The sequence below is a fragment of the Necator americanus genome, chromosome X (genome assembly GCF_031761385.1).
Source record: "Necator americanus strain Aroian chromosome X, whole genome shotgun sequence".
In the NCBI taxonomy this organism is placed as follows: domain Eukaryota; kingdom Metazoa; phylum Nematoda; class Chromadorea; order Rhabditida; family Ancylostomatidae; genus Necator; species Necator americanus.
This window is the reverse complement of record NC_087376.1, coordinates 17,538,866-17,557,789: the sequence shown is the minus strand read 5'-3', so window position 1 is coordinate 17,557,789 and position 18,924 is coordinate 17,538,866. Positions and strand designations below refer to the sequence as shown.

General features: G+C 42.6%; 6 protein-coding genes across 10 annotated transcripts; 3 read left to right on the top strand and 3 right to left on the bottom strand.

Annotated features, from left to right (window-relative positions):
* Positions 1–1,770: 1,770 nt before the first annotated feature.
* On the bottom strand, positions 1,771–2,898 carry RB195_023827 (uncharacterized protein; the record flags this gene model as incomplete). 2 transcript variants are annotated; one of them, XM_064211388.1, is made up of 2 exons in its annotated part: positions 1,771–2,559; positions 2,665–2,898. In XM_064211388.1, 2 exons carry the CDS (start codon positions 2,896–2,898, stop codon positions 1,771–1,773), a joined length of 1,023 nt encoding a protein of 340 aa, XP_064067269.1. The 2 variants fall into 2 exon arrangements, with proteins under 2 accessions (XP_064067269.1, XP_064067270.1); XM_064211389.1 differs by lacking the exon at positions 2,665–2,898 and having other exon boundaries at positions 1,771–2,565.
* Positions 2,899–3,928: 1,030 nt separating this feature from the next.
* Positions 3,929–5,056, top strand: RB195_023826 (uncharacterized protein; the record flags this gene model as incomplete). Of its 2 annotated transcripts, XM_064211386.1 has the most annotated exons (2): positions 3,929–4,162; positions 4,268–5,056. In XM_064211386.1, 2 exons carry the CDS (start codon positions 3,929–3,931, stop codon positions 5,054–5,056), a joined length of 1,023 nt encoding a protein of 340 aa, XP_064067267.1. The 2 variants fall into 2 exon arrangements, with proteins under 2 accessions (XP_064067267.1, XP_064067268.1); XM_064211387.1 differs by lacking the exon at positions 3,929–4,162 and having other exon boundaries at positions 4,262–5,056.
* A 2,721-nt stretch (positions 5,057–7,777) lies between these two features.
* Positions 7,778–8,206, top strand: RB195_023825 (uncharacterized protein; the record flags this gene model as incomplete). The annotated part of the gene is made up of 1 exon (XM_064211385.1): positions 7,778–8,206. One exon carries the CDS (start codon positions 7,778–7,780, stop codon positions 8,204–8,206), a length of 429 nt encoding a protein of 142 aa, XP_064067266.1.
* Positions 8,207–11,554: 3,348 nt separating this feature from the next.
* Positions 11,555–12,385, top strand: RB195_023824 (uncharacterized protein; the record flags this gene model as incomplete). 2 transcript variants are annotated; one of them, XM_064211383.1, is made up of 1 exon in its annotated part: positions 11,555–12,385. In XM_064211383.1, one exon carries the CDS (start codon positions 11,555–11,557, stop codon positions 12,383–12,385), a length of 831 nt encoding a protein of 276 aa, XP_064067264.1. The 2 variants fall into 2 exon arrangements, with proteins under 2 accessions (XP_064067264.1, XP_064067265.1); XM_064211384.1 differs by having other exon boundaries at positions 11,720–12,385.
* Positions 12,386–12,439: 54 nt separating this feature from the next.
* On the bottom strand, positions 12,440–18,355 carry RB195_023823 (uncharacterized protein; the record flags this gene model as incomplete). 2 transcript variants are annotated; one of them, XM_064211381.1, is made up of 3 exons in its annotated part: positions 12,440–12,595; positions 15,949–16,050; positions 18,098–18,355. In XM_064211381.1, the coding sequence occupies 3 exons, from the start codon at positions 18,353–18,355 to the stop codon at positions 12,440–12,442; spliced, it is 516 nt and encodes a 171-aa protein (XP_064067262.1). The 2 variants fall into 2 exon arrangements, with proteins under 2 accessions (XP_064067262.1, XP_064067263.1); XM_064211382.1 differs by lacking the exons at positions 12,440–12,595; positions 15,949–16,050 and having other exon boundaries at positions 17,960–18,355.
* A 66-nt stretch (positions 18,356–18,421) lies between these two features.
* RB195_023822 (uncharacterized protein) lies at positions 18,422–18,838 on the bottom strand (the record flags this gene model as incomplete). The annotated part of the gene is made up of 1 exon (XM_064211380.1): positions 18,422–18,838. One exon carries the CDS (start codon positions 18,836–18,838, stop codon positions 18,422–18,424), a length of 417 nt encoding a protein of 138 aa, XP_064067261.1.
* Between the last annotated feature and the right edge of the window lie 86 nt (positions 18,839–18,924).

Sequence of the window (18,924 nt, the reverse complement as noted above, 5' to 3'; positions counted from 1 at the left end):
TTTCGCGGCAAAAATGTGCGAAATAGACTCAGTACTAGTATATATTCGCACAGTACAAACTTCTCTCCATAAGGCCATCTACGCGTTTGCTGAAACCGTCGACAGCATAGAAATGCCACCAGGAGGTGAAGAAGAATAGCGCGTTTTGTAACACATCGAAAAAGTCAACACACTTCTTTCCGAAACGGAAGCATTTCTCGCGCGTCTTAATGTGCAAAAACACATCTTGACAACAAAAATGAGAACTCAACTGGAAGTACGTGTATATCCGGACCATGGAATGCAAAATCAGGAAACACCGGTGGGCCGCGTAGAATTACCCAGACTACCTATCCCAGAATTTAACGGCAAAAGCTTGCAATGGGACAATTTCTGGGAATTGTTTAACGCCACAGTGCACTCGCTCCCGTTCTCAAATCTACAGAAGTTCAATTACTTACTGAAAGCCCTAAAGGGAGAGGCACGACAGTCTGCAGAACGCTTCCAAGTGACTACATCAAATTACACTCTGGTGTTGGAACACTTGCACTGACCTCCAGGACCAGTGCAACCTTTTCGACAAGACTTCATCTCTCACCAAGCAGCTCGGAAGCAAAGGAGAGAGTCTTGATAGCCCATGGTTATTGTCCAAGATCCTTGCAAAATTCAGGCAAGATATCCAGAGGAGGGTACTAGAAAAAAAAATTTCATTACCCGCAGAAGAAGTCTGGAGTCTGAAGAAACAGATGGGAACGCTTGAAACAGTTATCCGGCAAGAGCAAGAGATTGAACGCAATATGCCGGTGAAAACTGAGCGGAAAAATTTGCCATCGAAACTAAAACCAAATCCTTGGCAGGATAAGAAATGAACGTCATATTGTTTCTATTGTGAATCGAGGGAACACTGGCCAAAATCTTGCACAAAACTTAAAATTCCCAAAGAAAGGATTGATTTCCTCAAAGAGATGCAGCGATGTCTGGGTTGTGGGTCAAAACTCCACAATACCTTAGAATGCAAATCAAGAGGATGTGCGCATTGTGGCAGAAAGCACCACACTTCGACGTGCTTTAAATCCACATCTTCATCGCTTCCAGAATATACAGGACATGCTGCACAAAAAAAGAATGAAAAAATTCAAAAGACAACACAAAATTCCACAGCAAGCGCGAAAACATCAACCATCCAGGAAAGCAAACCTGCAGTACATCAAGCAATCCTAGCAGTGTCAGACTCATCCACTAAAACAAAAGGGGACCAAATATTTCTTCTGACCGGCTCCCTAAAAGTGCCAAAAGTACATCCGTCAACAAAGGAGCCCCAAGAGGTGCAAGTGCTACTTGATACTGGACCATATAGATCTTCTATCGATTCTAACCTCGCAAAGGAACTCCAACTTGCAGAATATGGTAGAGCAGCAATGAGATTAAACACATTCGGATCACGTGAACATAGGGATATTGCTCACACATCTGAACATTTGGGATGCAAAAGGAGTGCTCTGGCTCTTCACATATGACACTCTCACTGTAAATCTCACTCAAGGTGCAATGGATAAAGAAGACACAAAATTCATTCATATTATCGAGTTTGATAAGCTGTACACGAGGTTGTTAAACAAATTTATTGGCTAACGTTTCGGCTATATCGCCTTCTTCAGAGCCTGAAAAGGGCGATATTCAATCTACAATTCAAACGACCAACCTCTCCACAACTAAACTGACAGACTCCACGCCTACTTTCAATCACAAATTTAGCGACTACACTGAATGCTCACCTTATATCGGAGACTCCTAGCATGGACCGCTGACTGATCGATCACGAGGGCGAATGGTTCGAATGTCACATTCGGATCGGACAAACCAGTCGAGATATGGCGCGAGTTCCCGCGTTATCGACAGACATTCACCTTTGCGGTTCATTTTAGGGTTTTTGGCTTGGATCCAAAATGCCTCCAGCGATTTTCGAGCCAACGTTTTAGTTTCGTGCGCTAAGATTTGGACCCTAATTTCAAAATCGGCTCCGTCGTGTTTTTGTGTTCTATGGGCACTTAAAGGTGTCCATTCTCGTAACCTATTCTTGCCGCTCACGTGCTCTTTGATGCGGACATACAGCGGTCGTGCCGTTTCACCGATATATTCGTCGCCACAGTTCGTGCAAGAAATCAGATAGATTACCCCGGATCTCAAGCAGTCTCCTGATCTACCTGTGGGACAAATAATACAGTTCGGTGTTGTACAGATGGTATCGTATAAACGATTCCGAACTAATTGACGTTTCAAACTGTTCGGTGGTATTTCAACGACCGAAACGGAGCTATCCAAGTCTGCTCTCCTCAGACACCGCCTAATGGCAGCGCTCACTTCATCGGAGATGTAAGGAAAGCAGAGAGGTATCTTATCTGTGGTGGGGTTTTCCACTTGCCGTGCTCGTCCATTTCGGTATCGTCTCATTTCAGACGTTCGGACTTCATAACAATTCGAAACAGCAATTTCGTGAGCCAAAGCTGAAGATTCCTTTCTCTCCTCAGGTCCACTACAAACGGTTCTTGCCGTGCGGAACATGCTGTTGAGCACAGCTTTCTTCATATGAAATGGATGAGCAGAAAGAAAATGAACCAAGATGTTTTTGTTACTGGGCTTACGATACCATTTCGTTTGGTACTACGTACCGTTTGAGATGCAAACCTGGATGTTCAGAAAAGGAAGCCAGTTGCCCTGTGGTTTCTCCCTAGCAAGTTTTATGTGTTCGGACTGTCGGTTCAACAAGCCAAAACATTTGTCCATCTCCGCTTGGGTGGCGCAAATGACAAAACAATCGTCAATGTACCGAGAGTAGAACAATGGACGTAGTTCCAGAACAGGTGCTTCAATTTTGGCCATAAATGAAATAGCTAAGGTGGGAGCCAATCTCTGCCCCATAGCTAAACCTCTAAGCTGTGCAAAGTAATTTCCGGACCATCTAAAGATATTGCAGTCGAGGCACGCCTTGAGAAAAACCATTAATTAGGAGACTGAAAATCCATGTAAGTTGATGGTTCTTATGTTTTCTTTCAGCAGTTCGAACATAGCCTGTATCGCAGAGTCATTAGATACATTCGTATACAGGGCTTCGACGTCAAAAGACTCCATGACACAGTCTCTTGTCAAGTGTGCTGTGCGTAGGTGGTCTAGGAACATACGGGTATTTGTCAAATGGGCAGGTATATGGCTCAATACTTGTGCAAGCAAAGTATTAAGGAAGTTCGAGAGTTGATTAGTTCTAAACAAATGAAGTTATCCACAAGTGATAAAGGTGGGGAGTTTGTGGTCATTCCACACCAGCTGGATATTGCAATAACAGAAAGACACTTATCAAGATATCTCACTATATCGTTTATCCTCCGTTAGTGAGTTCATGAAGAAATCTCGTTTTTTAAACGAGCAATGGGTTAGGGTCGCAAAATCCGCTGAGTTTCCTCCTTCTTTAATTGCTCGCCTTAAGATTGATCTGCCGACCTCTCCAGTGCTCTATCTCCCTATCAAGACGCACAAACTCCAGTCCAGCAGCGATCTGGCTTCCACTGACCCTGCTACATTCAAAGTAAGACCTATAATTAGTGTAGGGGGTCCTACGGATAGGAAAGGGTGGTTCCTAAACACAATATTTGCACAAGTATTGAGCCATATACCTGCCCATTTGACAAATACCCGTATGTTTCTAGACCATCTACGCACAGCACACTTGACAAGAGACTGTGTCATGGAGTCTTTTGACGTCGAAGCCCTGTATACGAATGTATCTAATGACTCTGCGATACAGGCTATGTTCGAACTGCTGAAAGAAAACATAAGAACCATCAACTTACATGGATTTTCAGTCTCCTAATTAATGGTTTTTCTCAAGGCGTGCCTCGACTGCAATATCTTTAGATGGTCCGGAAATTACTTTGCACAGCTTAGAGGTTTAGCTATGGGGCAGAGATTGGCTCCCACCTTAGCTATTTCATTTATGGCCAAAATTGAAGCACCTGTTCTGGAACTACGTCCATTGTTCTACTCTCGGTACATTGACGATTGTTTTGTCATTTGCGCCACCCAAGCGGAGATGGACAAATGTTTTGGCTTGTTGAACCGACAGTCCGAACACATAAAACTTGCTAGGGAGAAACCACAGGGCAACTGGCTTCCTTTTCTGAACATCCAGGTTTGCATCTCAAACGGTACGTAGTACCAAACGAAATGGTATCGTAAGCCCAGTAACAAAAACATCTTGGTTCATTTTCTTTCTGCTCATCCATTTCATATGAAGAAAGCTGTGCTCAACAGCATGTTCCGCACGGCAAGAACCGTTTGTAGTGGACCTGAGGAGAGAAAGGAATCTTCAGCTTTGGCTCACGAAATTGCTGTTTTGAATTGTTATGAAGTCCGAACGTCTGAAATGAGACGATACCGAAATGGACGAGCACGGCAAGTGGAAAACCCCACCACAGATAAGATACCTCTCTGCTTTCCTTACATCTCCGATGAAGTGAGCGCTGCCATTAGGCGGTGTCTGAGGAGAGCAGACTTGGATAGCTCCGTTTCGGTCGTTGAAATACCACCGAACAGTTTGAAACGTCAATTAGTTCGGAATCGTTTATACGATACCATCTGTACAACACCGAACTGTATTATTTGTCCCACAGGTAGATCAGGAGACTGCTTGAGATCCGGGGTAATCTATCTGATTTCTTGCACGAACTGTGGCGACGAATATATCGGTGAAACGGCACGACCGCTGTATGTCCGCATCAAAGAGCACGTGAGCGGCAAGAATAGGTTACGAGAATGGACACCTTTAAGTGCCCATAGAACACAAAAACACGACGGAGCCGATTTTGAAATTAGGGTCCAAATCTTAGCGCACGAAACTAAAACGTTGGCTCGAAAATCGCTGGAGGCATTTTGGATCCAAGCCAAAAACCCTAAAATGAACCGCAAAGGTGAATGTCTGTCGATAACGCGGGAACTCGCGCCATATCTCGACTGGTTTGTCCGATCCGAATGTGACATTCGAACCATTCGCCCTCGTGATCGATCAGTCAGCGGTCCATGCTAGGAGTCTCCGATATAAGGTGAGCATTCAGTGTAGTCGCTAAATTTGTGATTGAAAGTAGGCGTGGAGTCTGTCAGTTTAGTTGTGGAGAGGTTGGTCGTTTGAATTGTAGATTGAATATCGCCCTTTTCAGGCTCTGAAGAAGGCGATATAGCCGAAACGTTAGCCAATAAATTTGTTTAACAACCTCGTGTACAGACTATGAAACTCGATAATATAAATTCAACTATGCCGAGGTTCATTGAAAGTCGAACTTTTCAACAAAATTCATTCGTCGCAAAGGTGTCCATGTCTGTTCACCGTCCAAAAAAACCAAGGCGCAACACAAAATTTGGCTTCATGATGACGGGACAAAAAATTGATCTCGACAACACCATTCCATATCGGCTTCCAGCATTCATAAACATGCTCAAAGTAGAAAACAACATGGACCACTGGGAGCAGCACTGGGACCCTGAAGCCAGCTATGTTGGGAAAAAAATATACCGGTTCCGAAAAAGAAGAAAAAACAAGGATCAATCATGAAGTACTGGAGGAATTCAGCAAATCCATCCAGCGAAAAGAAGACGGCTATTACGTCAAACTTTCATTCAAGAAAACGCACGAAGACCTACCAGATAACCGCATATTAGCCTGGAAACGACTGAAAAGCATCTTTAAAAAATACAATAATCAATCGGATTTTCCTCAGCAGTACGACTATGTCTTCAAAGAACAACTCAAAAAAGGCATTCTCGAGCAGGTTGAATAAAAGCGTTACTTATCACACCATCCCATAATAACTCCAAACAAAGAAACTGCCAAATTACGCAAAGTCTTCGATACGTCAGCGCGCTATAAAGGATGCCCGTCACTCAGCGACGTAGTACACCAGGGACCAACTATACTACCCAACCTGTACGGCATACTATCACGATTCTGTACGCCAAAGTATGTACTAATATCAGACTTGGAGAAAGCATTTCTCCAAGTGCGCATAGAAGAGAGTGATGGAGATTTCACTAGGTGTCTCTGGATAAAAAACGATCAATGAACAATTAACTCCAGAAAATTTTGCTGTCTACCGATTCACTCGCGTATCATTCAGAATTAACGCATCGTCCTTTCTACTAAGTGCAACTATTCTTTACCACTTAAAGAATTTTGTCGAGGAAAAGGAGTTTGCAGAAGAAATTTCAGCAAATGTCTATGTCGGCGATCTTTTCATTCGTGCTGAGACGAAAGAAGATGCAATAAGAAAGTATACTCAATTTAAGCAGATCTTCTCGGAACTACATATGAATTTGCGCGAATTCGTTTCCAATAGCACTGAAACTATAGATTCCATTGCTACTTGTGACTAGTTGTCAAATCAAAACCCAAAGGTGTTGTGGATCCCATGGACCTCCACCAACGACGAATTCATGGTAAAGCTCTCTATAGAACAAAAAGAATTCGTGAGCAAACGCACAGTAGCGCAACAAATTGCTTCAATATACGATCCCTAAGGATGGTATACACCTTTATTAGTTAAGGCTAAACACTTCCAACAGCAGCTCTGGAAACACCAATACGACTGCGGCGAGCCACTGAATCAGGAGAACACGCAGCAGTGGCACAAGCTCATAAGCAGCATCAACAGATTCCAACATAAAATCCCTCGAATGATTGCTGAATCCAACGAAACGTATACACTCATCACGCACACAGATGCAAGTTCTATAGCGACGGCAGCATGTACATACTTATCTAGCGACACAAAATCACACATTTTGATGGCCAAGTCGAAAGTATCAAACGCAAAACGGGAAATCACTATTCCGAAATTTGACCTAAATGCTATTACCATTGGAACACGATTGTCTTCCAATGTCATTTAAAGTCTCACCAATGAAATCCATATTGATCGTATCCTTATTCTATCTGACTCCGAAATTGCACTGAATGGATCGCATCTCCGAATACTCATACCACTGGCGTCTTTGTAGCAAACCGCAAAGAGGTGCAAAATGTTGTACGAGATTTAAACTCATCCAAAATCTTGGTACAATTTGGTTACGTCGATACAAGCCATAACCTATCAGACTGTGGTACAAGAGGCCTAAGGAAAAACCAATTCTCAACTCGCACATGGTGGACCAGATACCCCTTAAACAGATCACTGAAAACAAACTTGCTCGAGACTTTGCCAATTCAACTTCAACTTTGCCAACTCAATTCCAGAGAACGAACGAGAAGAACTTCCTTCTTTGGTTGAAATGCATATACGAGTTACAGAGAATGCTACCAACGACTAAGTAACGGACATCCTCGAGCTTGCAACTTTCAGCTTCTATTCAAAGGCAAAAAGGATTCTCGATTATGCACAGAGAGTCCTCAAAAACACGACGTCACGCCTTCGAGGAGAGCTACAAAGCAAACTTCAGAGGCATCTTTCGTGGCTTTTAAGCGACCAACGAGGAAATCCCCTCTCAGCAAAAGACATCCTTGATACCCAGCATGTGCTCATAAGAAATCACCAGATGATGCACATCGACAACCACTATAAACAAGAATTTAAATCTGAAGCTAGATAAGGCCGGTTTATTGTGAGCTTACGGACGACTCAACAAGTCGGATCTTAATACACTCGCAAAAAATCCTGTCATCATTGGGCCAAACACCGATGTGAGCCGCTTAATCATCGACGATGCGCATGGAATATACCATGAAGGCATTCCGCACATTATGTCAGATGTTAGACAAATGTACTGGATCCCACGACTACGACAACAAGTGGAAAAACGAGTACGCCAGTGCATACCCTGCCAGAAGATGAATAATCTTATATACAAATATCCTGAAATGACGGACCTCCCAGCAAATCGTGTGATACGCGTAGGCACGTTCCAACATATAGGCTTAGACTACTATGGCCCGATGAAAGTATTTAGAGAAGACATGGTTAAAACTAATGTATATGGATGCATATTCACATGTGCTGTCACAAGGTTGATTCACCTCGAGCTCGTACCTGATGGAACAGCCGAGAAGTTTATCAATGCCTTCCGACGCTTCGTTGCTAGGCGAGGTAAACCGGATACAGTAACCTGTGACAATGCACCCACGTTTCTCCTGGGAAACCAGGTTCTGAATCAAAGCCTTGAAGCTACAGGAGAACAGTTGATGAACTGAGAACGCCTGATAAAAACAATAAAAAACTCAATGTTGAAATCGATTAGACGACGTATCCTAACAATGGATCAACTACTACCCTTACTTACAGAAATTGAAGCATGTCTCAATACACGACCGCTGACTTATCAAGAAACTGATTATAAAGACACTTTGCAATGTCTGCACCCAATCGATTTTATCCAGAACGAGATGGACATCATACTTCCACTCGCAAATTTCGAGGAAAGTTGATCCATCTTACTACAAAGCCAGTGAAGTAGCTCGCCTCAACACTCGTCTACAGTCAGTTAGAGCATTACAGTCATCGTGCGCTTTTTCCGAACGCTACTATATGGAAATATGGAATTATGCATATCTAACCGCCTTGCGAGAACAGCACCGACATCACATGAGCAAAAAAAGAGGATGCACCGTCAACTGACGATAGGAGCAGACGTTCTCATAATGGACTCCTGTCAGAAAAGAAACAAGTGGAAGTTAGAAGGATTATCAAACTGGTACAAAGTAGCGACGGTGAAATACGAGAAGCTGAAGTCTTCTGCGGCAAAAACACTTTCATGCGTCGACCGGTAAATCAACTGGTCCCACTTGAAATAAGCGGATGTCAGGACTCCACACAAAACTATCATGACAATGCTCAAGACAACGCAACCCAGTTGCAAGAAGGAGTGCGAAATCTAACTCGGGAACATCCACGCTATAATCTGCGTCCAAGATCAATTCATCAGGACCGCATTGTTCCTTCAGCGGCACACGAGCCGAGTTTTTACAGCAGGCTGCCTTCCATTAAACTACCTTCAACTTCTAATGGCTATTGTCACAACAGCCATAGTAGCATCCCATCCCAGTTCGTCGTCAAGCGACAACTCGTCAACATATCATATGAGCGAATGCAGACCAGAAGGCGTTTACGTTAAGTCCCAAACGCTGAAGCTTATGAACTCTGCGTGGACAACTACTGCATCACCGAGAACACGCCACCAATCCACCAGGTCGTATCGATTCCTATTACTGATCTCCTATATAATTATGCACAACCGTTCTGACCAGCAATCCAGCACAACCGTTCTGACCAGCCGTCAAATTCACACTTTGCTCAGAAAACATCTTCAATCCAAAATGCTGGCGAGTGTCTACAATAGCCAGTGCAGGATTTCTTCTATACCTACTCATAGCATTTTGATACACCATATGTTACGTTCCGGTAACAATTGGACGCCCAATCAGAATACTACTACAAGGAATCTACACAATGTGTTATGTGATACTGCACGTGATCTTCACAAACATAGCAAAAGTCTTCCTATTTGAACGAGGACGTCAAAGACGGTGCCACCAGCTTTTGGAAGCTCTTGCCTTGTGTGGCTCAATTGTCAATGCTTGGACTTTCCAAACAGTAAACATTTTTCCTCCTCACTTAAAAACCTGTGTCAAAACCTCCGGACAAACTGTATGCAAAGTAGAAACAGCATCTGGACTAAAAAATAAATCCATTCAAGAGGGATGCGTGTGTTCGACTACAACGCAATCACTCCACAGTTCTTGAAATGAGACTTAACTGGGCAGATCTTCGACTAATGTGCTAAAGAAGTTCTCCACTATACACACGAAACATTGTTCAAAAGGTGGTAGACAGCAAAAGATGCTCCCATACGGGGTCTTGTGTAGAAAACAAATGTGCAGGAATCAGTGCCAGCAGCTTAATTCCGGAGCTCTCCAGCAATTACCCTGGCACAACGAGACAATGATGTCTACGAACTTTTCACATGTTCCGCACGGCAGAAGAGGGTAAAAGCGAAGGTGCAAATTAAACGACCAACAGACGAAAAATTCACCACCCACGTTCTCGGTCTGCGACGTAACGTACCAGTTCAACTACCCTCTATGGACGTCACCTTAAGCTTGCTCTCATGGTCATACCTTTCCATACTAGGCACAACGTTTATTTCGAACGCACATACCATCTCTCTCTGGACATTTGAGACACTCCTACACTCACTGTGTCCTTCACTGGAGGCCGCACAATCACTTCATTGCAACCTCCTCGACTCCTGCGAATGTGATCCCTCCGAGATCTTGGTGAAATGTCACTGCCAAGACTAGGACATTAACAAAAATTTCCGAAAAATAGGAAATGTCCTCCCTGTAACGTTCCCGTTCTTAAAGTTGCAGTATCAGAGTAACAACGTCATGGCGCAAATAAGTCAAGGAATTTCGGCCGAGATCATCATCAACATAAAGAAAACCATAGAAGACACTATAGTCGATATCACAGACGAGATCTGCGAAGTTGACAACACTTTCATGTATGGATGCTATAGGTACAACAGAGGCGCAAGTGCAAATGTAACCTGTTCTTCAAGTTCGACTGCCGTCTATGCAGAAATAGACGCGGCGTCGACACGTTCACCATCCCTTGTTCACCCTACAAGGAAGAATCTACGCTCCGTTTTCTTCTGCCTAATGCGCGTGTACACCTTAAGTGTTCCGACATATGCGGATCTACCACAAAGTACTTTGACATCATAGGCTTTCAGATACATACACACTTTACAAACGAGACTCAAAGAAATCAGTACGCACACACAAAACGTAACGTCGGACTTCGACTGGCCCGATGCTGGACACATACTCAACGTGTACTGGCATTGGTACAAAACAGTCCTTGTCGTATTATCGGATTGGCACTCTTGATTAGTTATCTTTACCTCACGACTGTAGGTGGACGTCTATTGTGCAAAGTGTCCACTACACTAATTGCCTTGCACGAATTGCCTGAAACGCCATCAAACTTCTCATATATATATATATATATATTGTATATTATTTATATTTATTGTATATTATATATATATATATACAATATATATATATTGTATATTATTTATATTTATTGTATATTATATATATATAATAAATATATATAACATAAATAATATACAATATATATATTGTATATTATTTATATTTATTGTATATTATATATATTATATATATTGCATGTTTCTCCTCCAAGAATGTTTTTTCAACTAAGCGGCCCACTTCATTTCAACAAAATATAGCGACGAAAACGCTATAACAGTCGAATAACGAAGTGCAATTCAGCTACAAAGTGCATGTACATAGCTAAGCCATCAACAACATACAAGTTTCAATATGCTTTTAGTACAATGGACACTCATAACGAATCCTATGAAGAGCTACTTAGAAGGCGCAAGGAGGAGGAGCAACGACTGATAGAGCAACTCCGATTTAAATGAGCCTGCGTTCGCTTCGCCCCAACACTTCCAACGGAACGAAGTCCAAAGAAACATCAAACAGTTCGTTCAGTTAATTCTCAACATTATGAGATCCAGTAATTTATCAAATGAGTACGCAGAGCTATTTGGACAGCGTCCAACCGTTTTGGCGAAGAGGGAAGCTACCTTGTACAAGCACAAGGTACAGAACCTACAAATGAGGGCGCAATGTATTAGAGAGAAAATAATATGCACGGTGCAAGGAATCACTATGAGCTGCGAGGCGTGCGGATTTTTAATGCTCTTAAAATCCCTTCCCGAGAGCTTAAGGATTGAATTTTACGACCAGGAAATAGACGGGATCTCACTTAAGCCAACTTTCGTTAATGAATTCACGAAGAAAGAGCTCAAATTTTTGGATGAGCTTCAAAGAAGCATCGAAACGGAGATGCATGAAGCGATACAACAGATCAAAAATGAAGACTGCCAGAACATACACGTGGAAACGTTAAAGGCCTTCACTGAGTCCCAGCGACTTATGGAAGAATTTGGGAACACCATCAGACAGAAATTCACACGCTTTGGAGAAAAACTAACAGCGTTCGAAACCCTCCTAGAAGACATGGAGACCAGAAATCGAAACCTGATATCGACGGCTCACAAATGCGATCAAACTCCAATGCCTGATAATTCCACAGCAGTGAGAATCGACGATCAAATGAAACCCCCTGAAGGTGAAGTCGAAGGAGACTTATTAGACCTAAATGGCGATGAGGAGCAAAGTCAACCGGACGTGCCAGACCACCAAGGAGAAGAACCCTCGGCGCAACTAAAGGATAAAGAGACATGGACAACCACTGGAAGAAAAGATAATGATGAAATACAAAGGTCAAGGTCGAGATCGCCTCACCGCAATGTTCACAGACGAAAGAAATGAATAAGAGACCGCATGGCAGAGCTCCTTCACCAAATTAAGAAATCATCACGAATGTCAAACCGAATCTTCTCGCGCCATAGCAGTTTGCGCGACGGAGACCGCTTCCTGAGGTGTGCCTTCTGCGACGTTAAGGGCCAACACTACAGTGACAGCTGTCCGACATATAGGACAGCAAGAGAACGCCAGAGGATGGTCAGATGTACACGCTGTCTGGACACACTCCACCGAATTTCGGAATGCCGCAGAGCGGTAAGACGCTGTGGGTACTGTCGCAAGGAAGAAGATCATTCGGCCATATGCCCGCTACCAGGGCTTAAGGATGCACGGGAAAGGGAATACTCGAATCTGCGTGAGGAACTGAAGATGATCGAGGACGACTTCAACGCCCCAACGTAACACGCTGTAGTTCGAGAAGGAAGCTCCGGCTCTCCATCAAATTCACACAAACCCTCTACTATTCGCGGGTGGGAGTATCAAGAACGTGATACTACTTAATTAGCTCAATAATTGCTTCTCGTGTCTTGTAGCAATGTCTGTCTGTCGATGATTGATGTTTACAGGCCAATCTAGTGTTTCTTTGTGCAGGATATCATAACAGTCTACTCCGTCCTCATTGTAACGCATAAATAGCCACAGTCTACTCCGCCCTGATTGTAACGTATAAATAGCCGTAGAGAGTTCATTGTGCCATTTTTCTTGCTCTTCATGTTGTTTATCATGTTGCTCGCTCTTCTTTCTTTCATGCATTACTTGTCTTTGTTACTGTTAATGCTATTTGGTTTAATTACCCAAGTTTGAGGGAGTGCCAATAAAGTTGTTAAGTTGTATCCCGCGTAGCACATATAGCGAGACTGTCAACTACCGAAGCCCAATACAGGTCAAACCATTACACTCTCCAGTTAATAGTTGTTTTTATATTTTGCAAAAAAGTGAGGGGATCTTCTCTCAAGTTTTGCAAAATGGAAAAACATTTACCGAAGCAAAAAATATTCCAAAAGTATTTCCACACTATTTCCAATTTTACTTACAGGCAGTGATTACAGACGATCCCCACCGGAATCGTGATTTTTGTAAAACGGAGGAAATTGTGAACACCGCATTCAGGTGTGATTTAGAGGCAACATTAATTAATAACATAGACCCATGGATTAGAAATGGCTGCTGGACTGGTTGAAGTAGACATGAATGAATAAAAGGGGAAAAAGACCAAGCAAGGGTGCGTTTCGTAGACAACGGTCTGCGCTGCAAAACTTTTCACTTATCTTGTTGAGAGACCCTCTGGTTTTCTGAGGGCTAGTTGAGAAAAGTTGTGCATTTTAATAAATGTTTGGATTTTTTCAATTAACTTTGGACAGAACAGCAAGTAACATAGTTTTGAGAAAACAGAAAGCAACCGGGAAAAAGTAAATATGAATTCTAATAGGAGAAATTTAGATCAAATTTTGATCCCCGTAACTGCAGATAGGCGAATAATCAACTTGGAAGCTTAGCTAACTGGCTTCGTTAGAAAGAGAAATTCGAAATTCAAGTTGTTTCAAGGAGGGCTATGAAAGTTGTTGTCCAGTTAGTACTCCCTAAATGATACTCCCTACATGAAATAGACCATATTTAACAAGGGTTTTAGTAGGTGTAGTATTTGTGTGGTTCACTGCTGCGAAGTCCTGTACTGTTATGTGTGTACTCTCTAATACTAGGTCTTGAGTATATTCACAGTATCTACACACTTTTCTAAAATCGTATGAAATGAATGTATGTTGTAGAATGATTGTGAATGAGGACTATTCAAATGTAGCATTTCTTGAAAATAAACACTTACGGCTGGCAAAAAGCGAGTGAAAATGTTATTCTAGCTAGGAAGCTTCTTCTAGCTAGGTATTAACAAACTCCACAAATGGAGGAAATTATTGATATAAGTTGTGGGCCATTCGCCACAAAGTAGCTGTGGAGAAATGTGAGCTGTGCAAGACGTTGCGAACGGTAGAGAAACGATGCAATGTGTAAAAAATGCACTCGCATGTGCTAACATACGTCCCTGCTCAGTTCAGGCTGCATTCATGGCCAAGCAGGAATGATAGGCGCATGCAGTCAGTGTTAAACGTAGAGAGGCTTTGTGTCTCCATTGAAGGCGCGCAGTGAGCACCATCTGCAGTATGTGGAAAACTCCCCCGACCTACTTTTGCCTTCAGTAGTTTCATCGTTTGTTTTGCTCCTAGGACGCTTCTCATAACTTGTTTGTAAGGATTTAATTTTTGTCCAATTTCCAATTTAATTGTACACCATTTTCACTTTACCAGTACCAGAAAAAAAAACCTTTTTCGTTAGTTCAGTAATTTTTGGTGATTCAAATTGTCTCCTCCAAAACGTCAAGAACTAGGTTTCTCTACCCTATTCGTGTAATCATGTATAATTAGCTTTCTTCAAAGACGGATTTTAACATCTTCCCATGATTCTGACTACAACAAACGCTAATCATACACAATTGCACAGAAAAGAGACAAGAGTTAAATCCATACAAATAAGATTTTAGAGGCGTTCGAGGAGCAAAACAAACGACACAACTAATGGAAAATGAATGAAAATAGTTGAAGACATAACAAGCAAAAAGAAGAGGGTACCGGGGAGTTTTCTGAATACCGTAATGTTAATTGCAATCTTTCACCGAGATCGTATCGCGTCGTCATGCATGTACCTGTTTTTCGTGGACTGTAAACTCCTGCGGACATGATGTCTATAAGCGATGAGAGCGATGCGAGGAACAAACTTTTCTTTTATCTTTCTGAAAAATTTGGCGCAAAAGTCAAAGTGAGCTTTGTGTAGAAGCTGAGCCCAGCTCATATGCTCTCCAAAGCGTTTTAATGCTGGCTCATTCTATGTAGATGCAGGAAGAAATAGCTACGTTTGTCTTTCTGCGTCCGCTGCTTCTACACGCTCAACACGCTCACGGTGTTTGGGAACTATGTGTTCCGCATACGTGCAACAGCAGACTGTCAATAAGTTGGATCAGCCTAGTGTCACTCTTTCGTTTTAGATAAAGTTACGTGACGCAGAATGGAGAGCACCTCGTCAGAGTCATTTCATCATCGCGTCTTTCTTCCAGCCTGGAATTTCCCTCTTCTTTGTTAAGAACAACGAATTCAAATTACTTATCGAATTGTAGAAGGGGAACGGAGAAGAAGGCTCTACGCATGTATATCTCACTCATGTTCTAGTAGTGTTCTGCAGTCATTTTATCGTAGTGGGGTGAATACACTCTCCCCTGTTCTGCTCCAATCATTCTTGGTGTGAAATAATGGGAAAAAGTATAATGAGACATCAAAGCACTGTCCTGTAGAATGGCAGTGTAGCTTGTCCGTTGCGTAAGTATACTACAAATATATACCATACCAGTAAACAACAAAGACTTCTTAGAAGCTGTATCCAATGGGAACAGCATAAGAAGCATCAAGTGTCAGCTGCATCTTCTAACTTTAATCCTGTTGTCTTTGTGCATTGTGAAATGATCTACTACATAGATAGTGCCTGTCAAATGAAAGGGGCTCAATATTTTGAAAGAAGCTATATACCTCAATATCCGGAGTGTCTTTGGAAAGAGTATGAGAAGACATAGGTGGGTCGGCAACTTTGTGATGAAAACAAGGGCAAGGTCGCACTAGCAGGCCTACCCACTTGAATTGCCACGCACGAAATAGCACGTAAAAATGGAAACGCAAGTTAGCGCTATCTCCGCATCCGTATCAGGAATCATGATTGAGAGACAACACTTGGTTGCTTATAGATAAGCGCATCAGTTAGTAAAGAAATCCTACGACTATTTGTCTTGAAAATTTCCAATCTCGTTGCGTTGTGAATGAATTTAACTCAGAGGAAAACTCTGTGCTGTTCCAACCATAGTTTGCGCAAACTGACATTTTTGACGCAGTGGTGGAACTGAGGTCAAAGGGAATGATCTAATTTATCACCCAACTCCGAATAAAAACGGGCTTTGTTACCCAGTACGGATTCTTTTCGCTCTATCTTCTGAGGAACATTGTAGATGACGAACACACATCGTAATTAACGAATGTAATTAGTACAACAGATCCTCTGTTGCTTTCAATGTCAGCTTCATCTCAATTTCAATTTGTTCAACCGTTTCAGTATGGACATGTACACTACCATCTTTTTTGACAAACTCTCAATAAAACTCTTCTGTTTCTATAAAAGAGAATTGTGAAATGAGACATCAAAAGATGCTAAAACACACTTGCCTGGGTCTACATGGAGGAAATTGCTTATTTAGAACCGTATCACCGTTTTTCCTGGACTGTTCTCACTGTTCAACTGCATAATAGCTCCTGAAAAATTGTTGAACAAACTAAAAACAGTGAATTCAAAAATATTGGATTGAGGAATAAGTTGTAAGTGTTTTCGTCCAAAGTGTAAAATGCATGTAATTATAAAAAGTTTTTACAAAGCATTATATAACATCGGTAGAGGTTTCCTCTCTCCAAAACATTTTCATTGTGATTTTCTAGTTCTGTTGATTCTTGCTTTTTCACATCGTTGGAATAAATTTTCAAGTTGACCAAATGGAGCATTTTCGACACCTTCCGTTTGCTGCAATTAATCAAGCTAGATAAGCCTGTTGAACCTGCTCCGGCGATTAACGTCATGCATAGAGACCGCCGAATTGGGCGTGGAAAGTTCAAAAAGAACAAAAAATACTTAGAAACGCATGGAAAAAACAGTAAGAGGCATCGAAAAGCCATTTAACGAAGGGGAAGATTGTTGGAAACGATGGGGGAAAACAACAGTGGAGAATATGCTGTTGTTCAATTTGCAGCAGCCTATTTTAGTTCTTTTGTCAAAAAAGGACAAAATTAACCGGCTACAATTGGGTCGACCGGAGTGTAAACCGTTTTCGAGGTTTTTGAACGTTGAAGCGCGGAGAAAAATGGCGAGTGCTATTGTCAAGCATTCTTCCTTCTCGATGCACTATTTTAGCTTTTGCTGTCTACCGAGGTCACCCAGCCCTCTATCCCATCCCTGTTCACCTTTTTGTAATGTCCCCATCTTTGTGTGCTGTACATATCTACAATAAATATTAGAAAATCACATGTGTGCATACACGAAACTACCCGTCTCGTTCACGTAGATGAAGGGTCAAGCGTGTAAGTACTTTAGTCACCCTGGCTCCCGTTGTTCCTCAAACTGGTAGAGCGGGCGCCAGTAATCCTTCTATTGGTCCCGGTCGCGTGCCAGAGTCGCCCAATGGTTTCTGCTTTCGCATGGGACACGAAGAGCACCGATTTTTTCTTCCAAGGAATTTCTGTAGTACGCTTAATCGAGAACCCAGTCGATCACGGTCCAAAGGTTGTCGTTAAAGCTCATCACGTGTCCGTCCCACCTAAAAAACTTACGTATTTCATGTCGTTCGTAGATTTGAGTAGTTACGGAATGCATAGGATAAAGGATAAATGATAAAGTGTTTGACGTTGATCAATCTGCTTCGAATGGTCCTCCGCGTTCACTTTAGAATAGAATCGTTTGAGGTTTACCAACGCGTAACTAACCTGTACAATGACTTGTGTGAAGTCAAAGCGTGGTTGGCACTAGGGCAGAATCGAACCTCCGATCGATTATGCTGCATCCACAGCGGTATGTCTTACTGACTGCGCTACACACTTTTTTCTTAGAGTTGTAGTTATTCTTAGATTTTGTCACCTTGATCACCTTGATCTCCTTGACTCCGGTGGATCTTCGAAGTGGTCGAGCGGACGCCAGTAATTCTTCCATTTGTCCCGATCGCATGCCAGAGTCGCCCAGTGGTTCCTCCTTTCGCATAAAACCACGAAGAGCATCATAATTTTCTTTGAAGGACTTCGTGAAGAAATCTGACCATCGGGTCAGCGGTCTTCTTGTAGTGCGCTCAATATCGCGGGGAACCCAGTCGCTCACTGTTCTGGTCCAACGGTTGTCGTTAAAGCGCATTGCGTTTCCGGCCCACCTTATTTTACTTTCCTTGGCAAACGCGACGGCGTCTCTAATCTTCGATCGCTAACGTAGGAGAGAACTTCGAATCCCGTCCCTCACTTGGGTGAAGCGGAATACTCTTAGCATCACACTCTCAATTGCGCGTTCAATGACGCTCACCGCGTTTTCCTCCTGCTTGCGAAATGCCCAGGTTTCCGAAGCATAGGTCAAAGCAGGAAGCACAGTGATGTTGAAGAGGTGAGCCGAGTGTTCCTGGCCTTCCTCACTATATGCTCGATGCTCTTGTGTACTTCGCAGGCCACTAGTTTCTTTCTGCCCAGCTCGGTGGTCAGGTCTTTCATCATGTTCAATTCCCGACCCAGATAAACGTAACTGCTGCATTCGGATATGTTTGTTCCGTTGAGCGTGAATGGGGCATCCGAGACCCATCCGTTCCGCGTGAACATCGTCTTTTGCAGATTCAGCTGAAGACCGATGCATCCACATGTATCGTCGAATTCGGTCAGCATTCGTTCCGCATGACTGATGTTAGGTATATTGGTACATCAGAGACTAGCAGCAGCCTC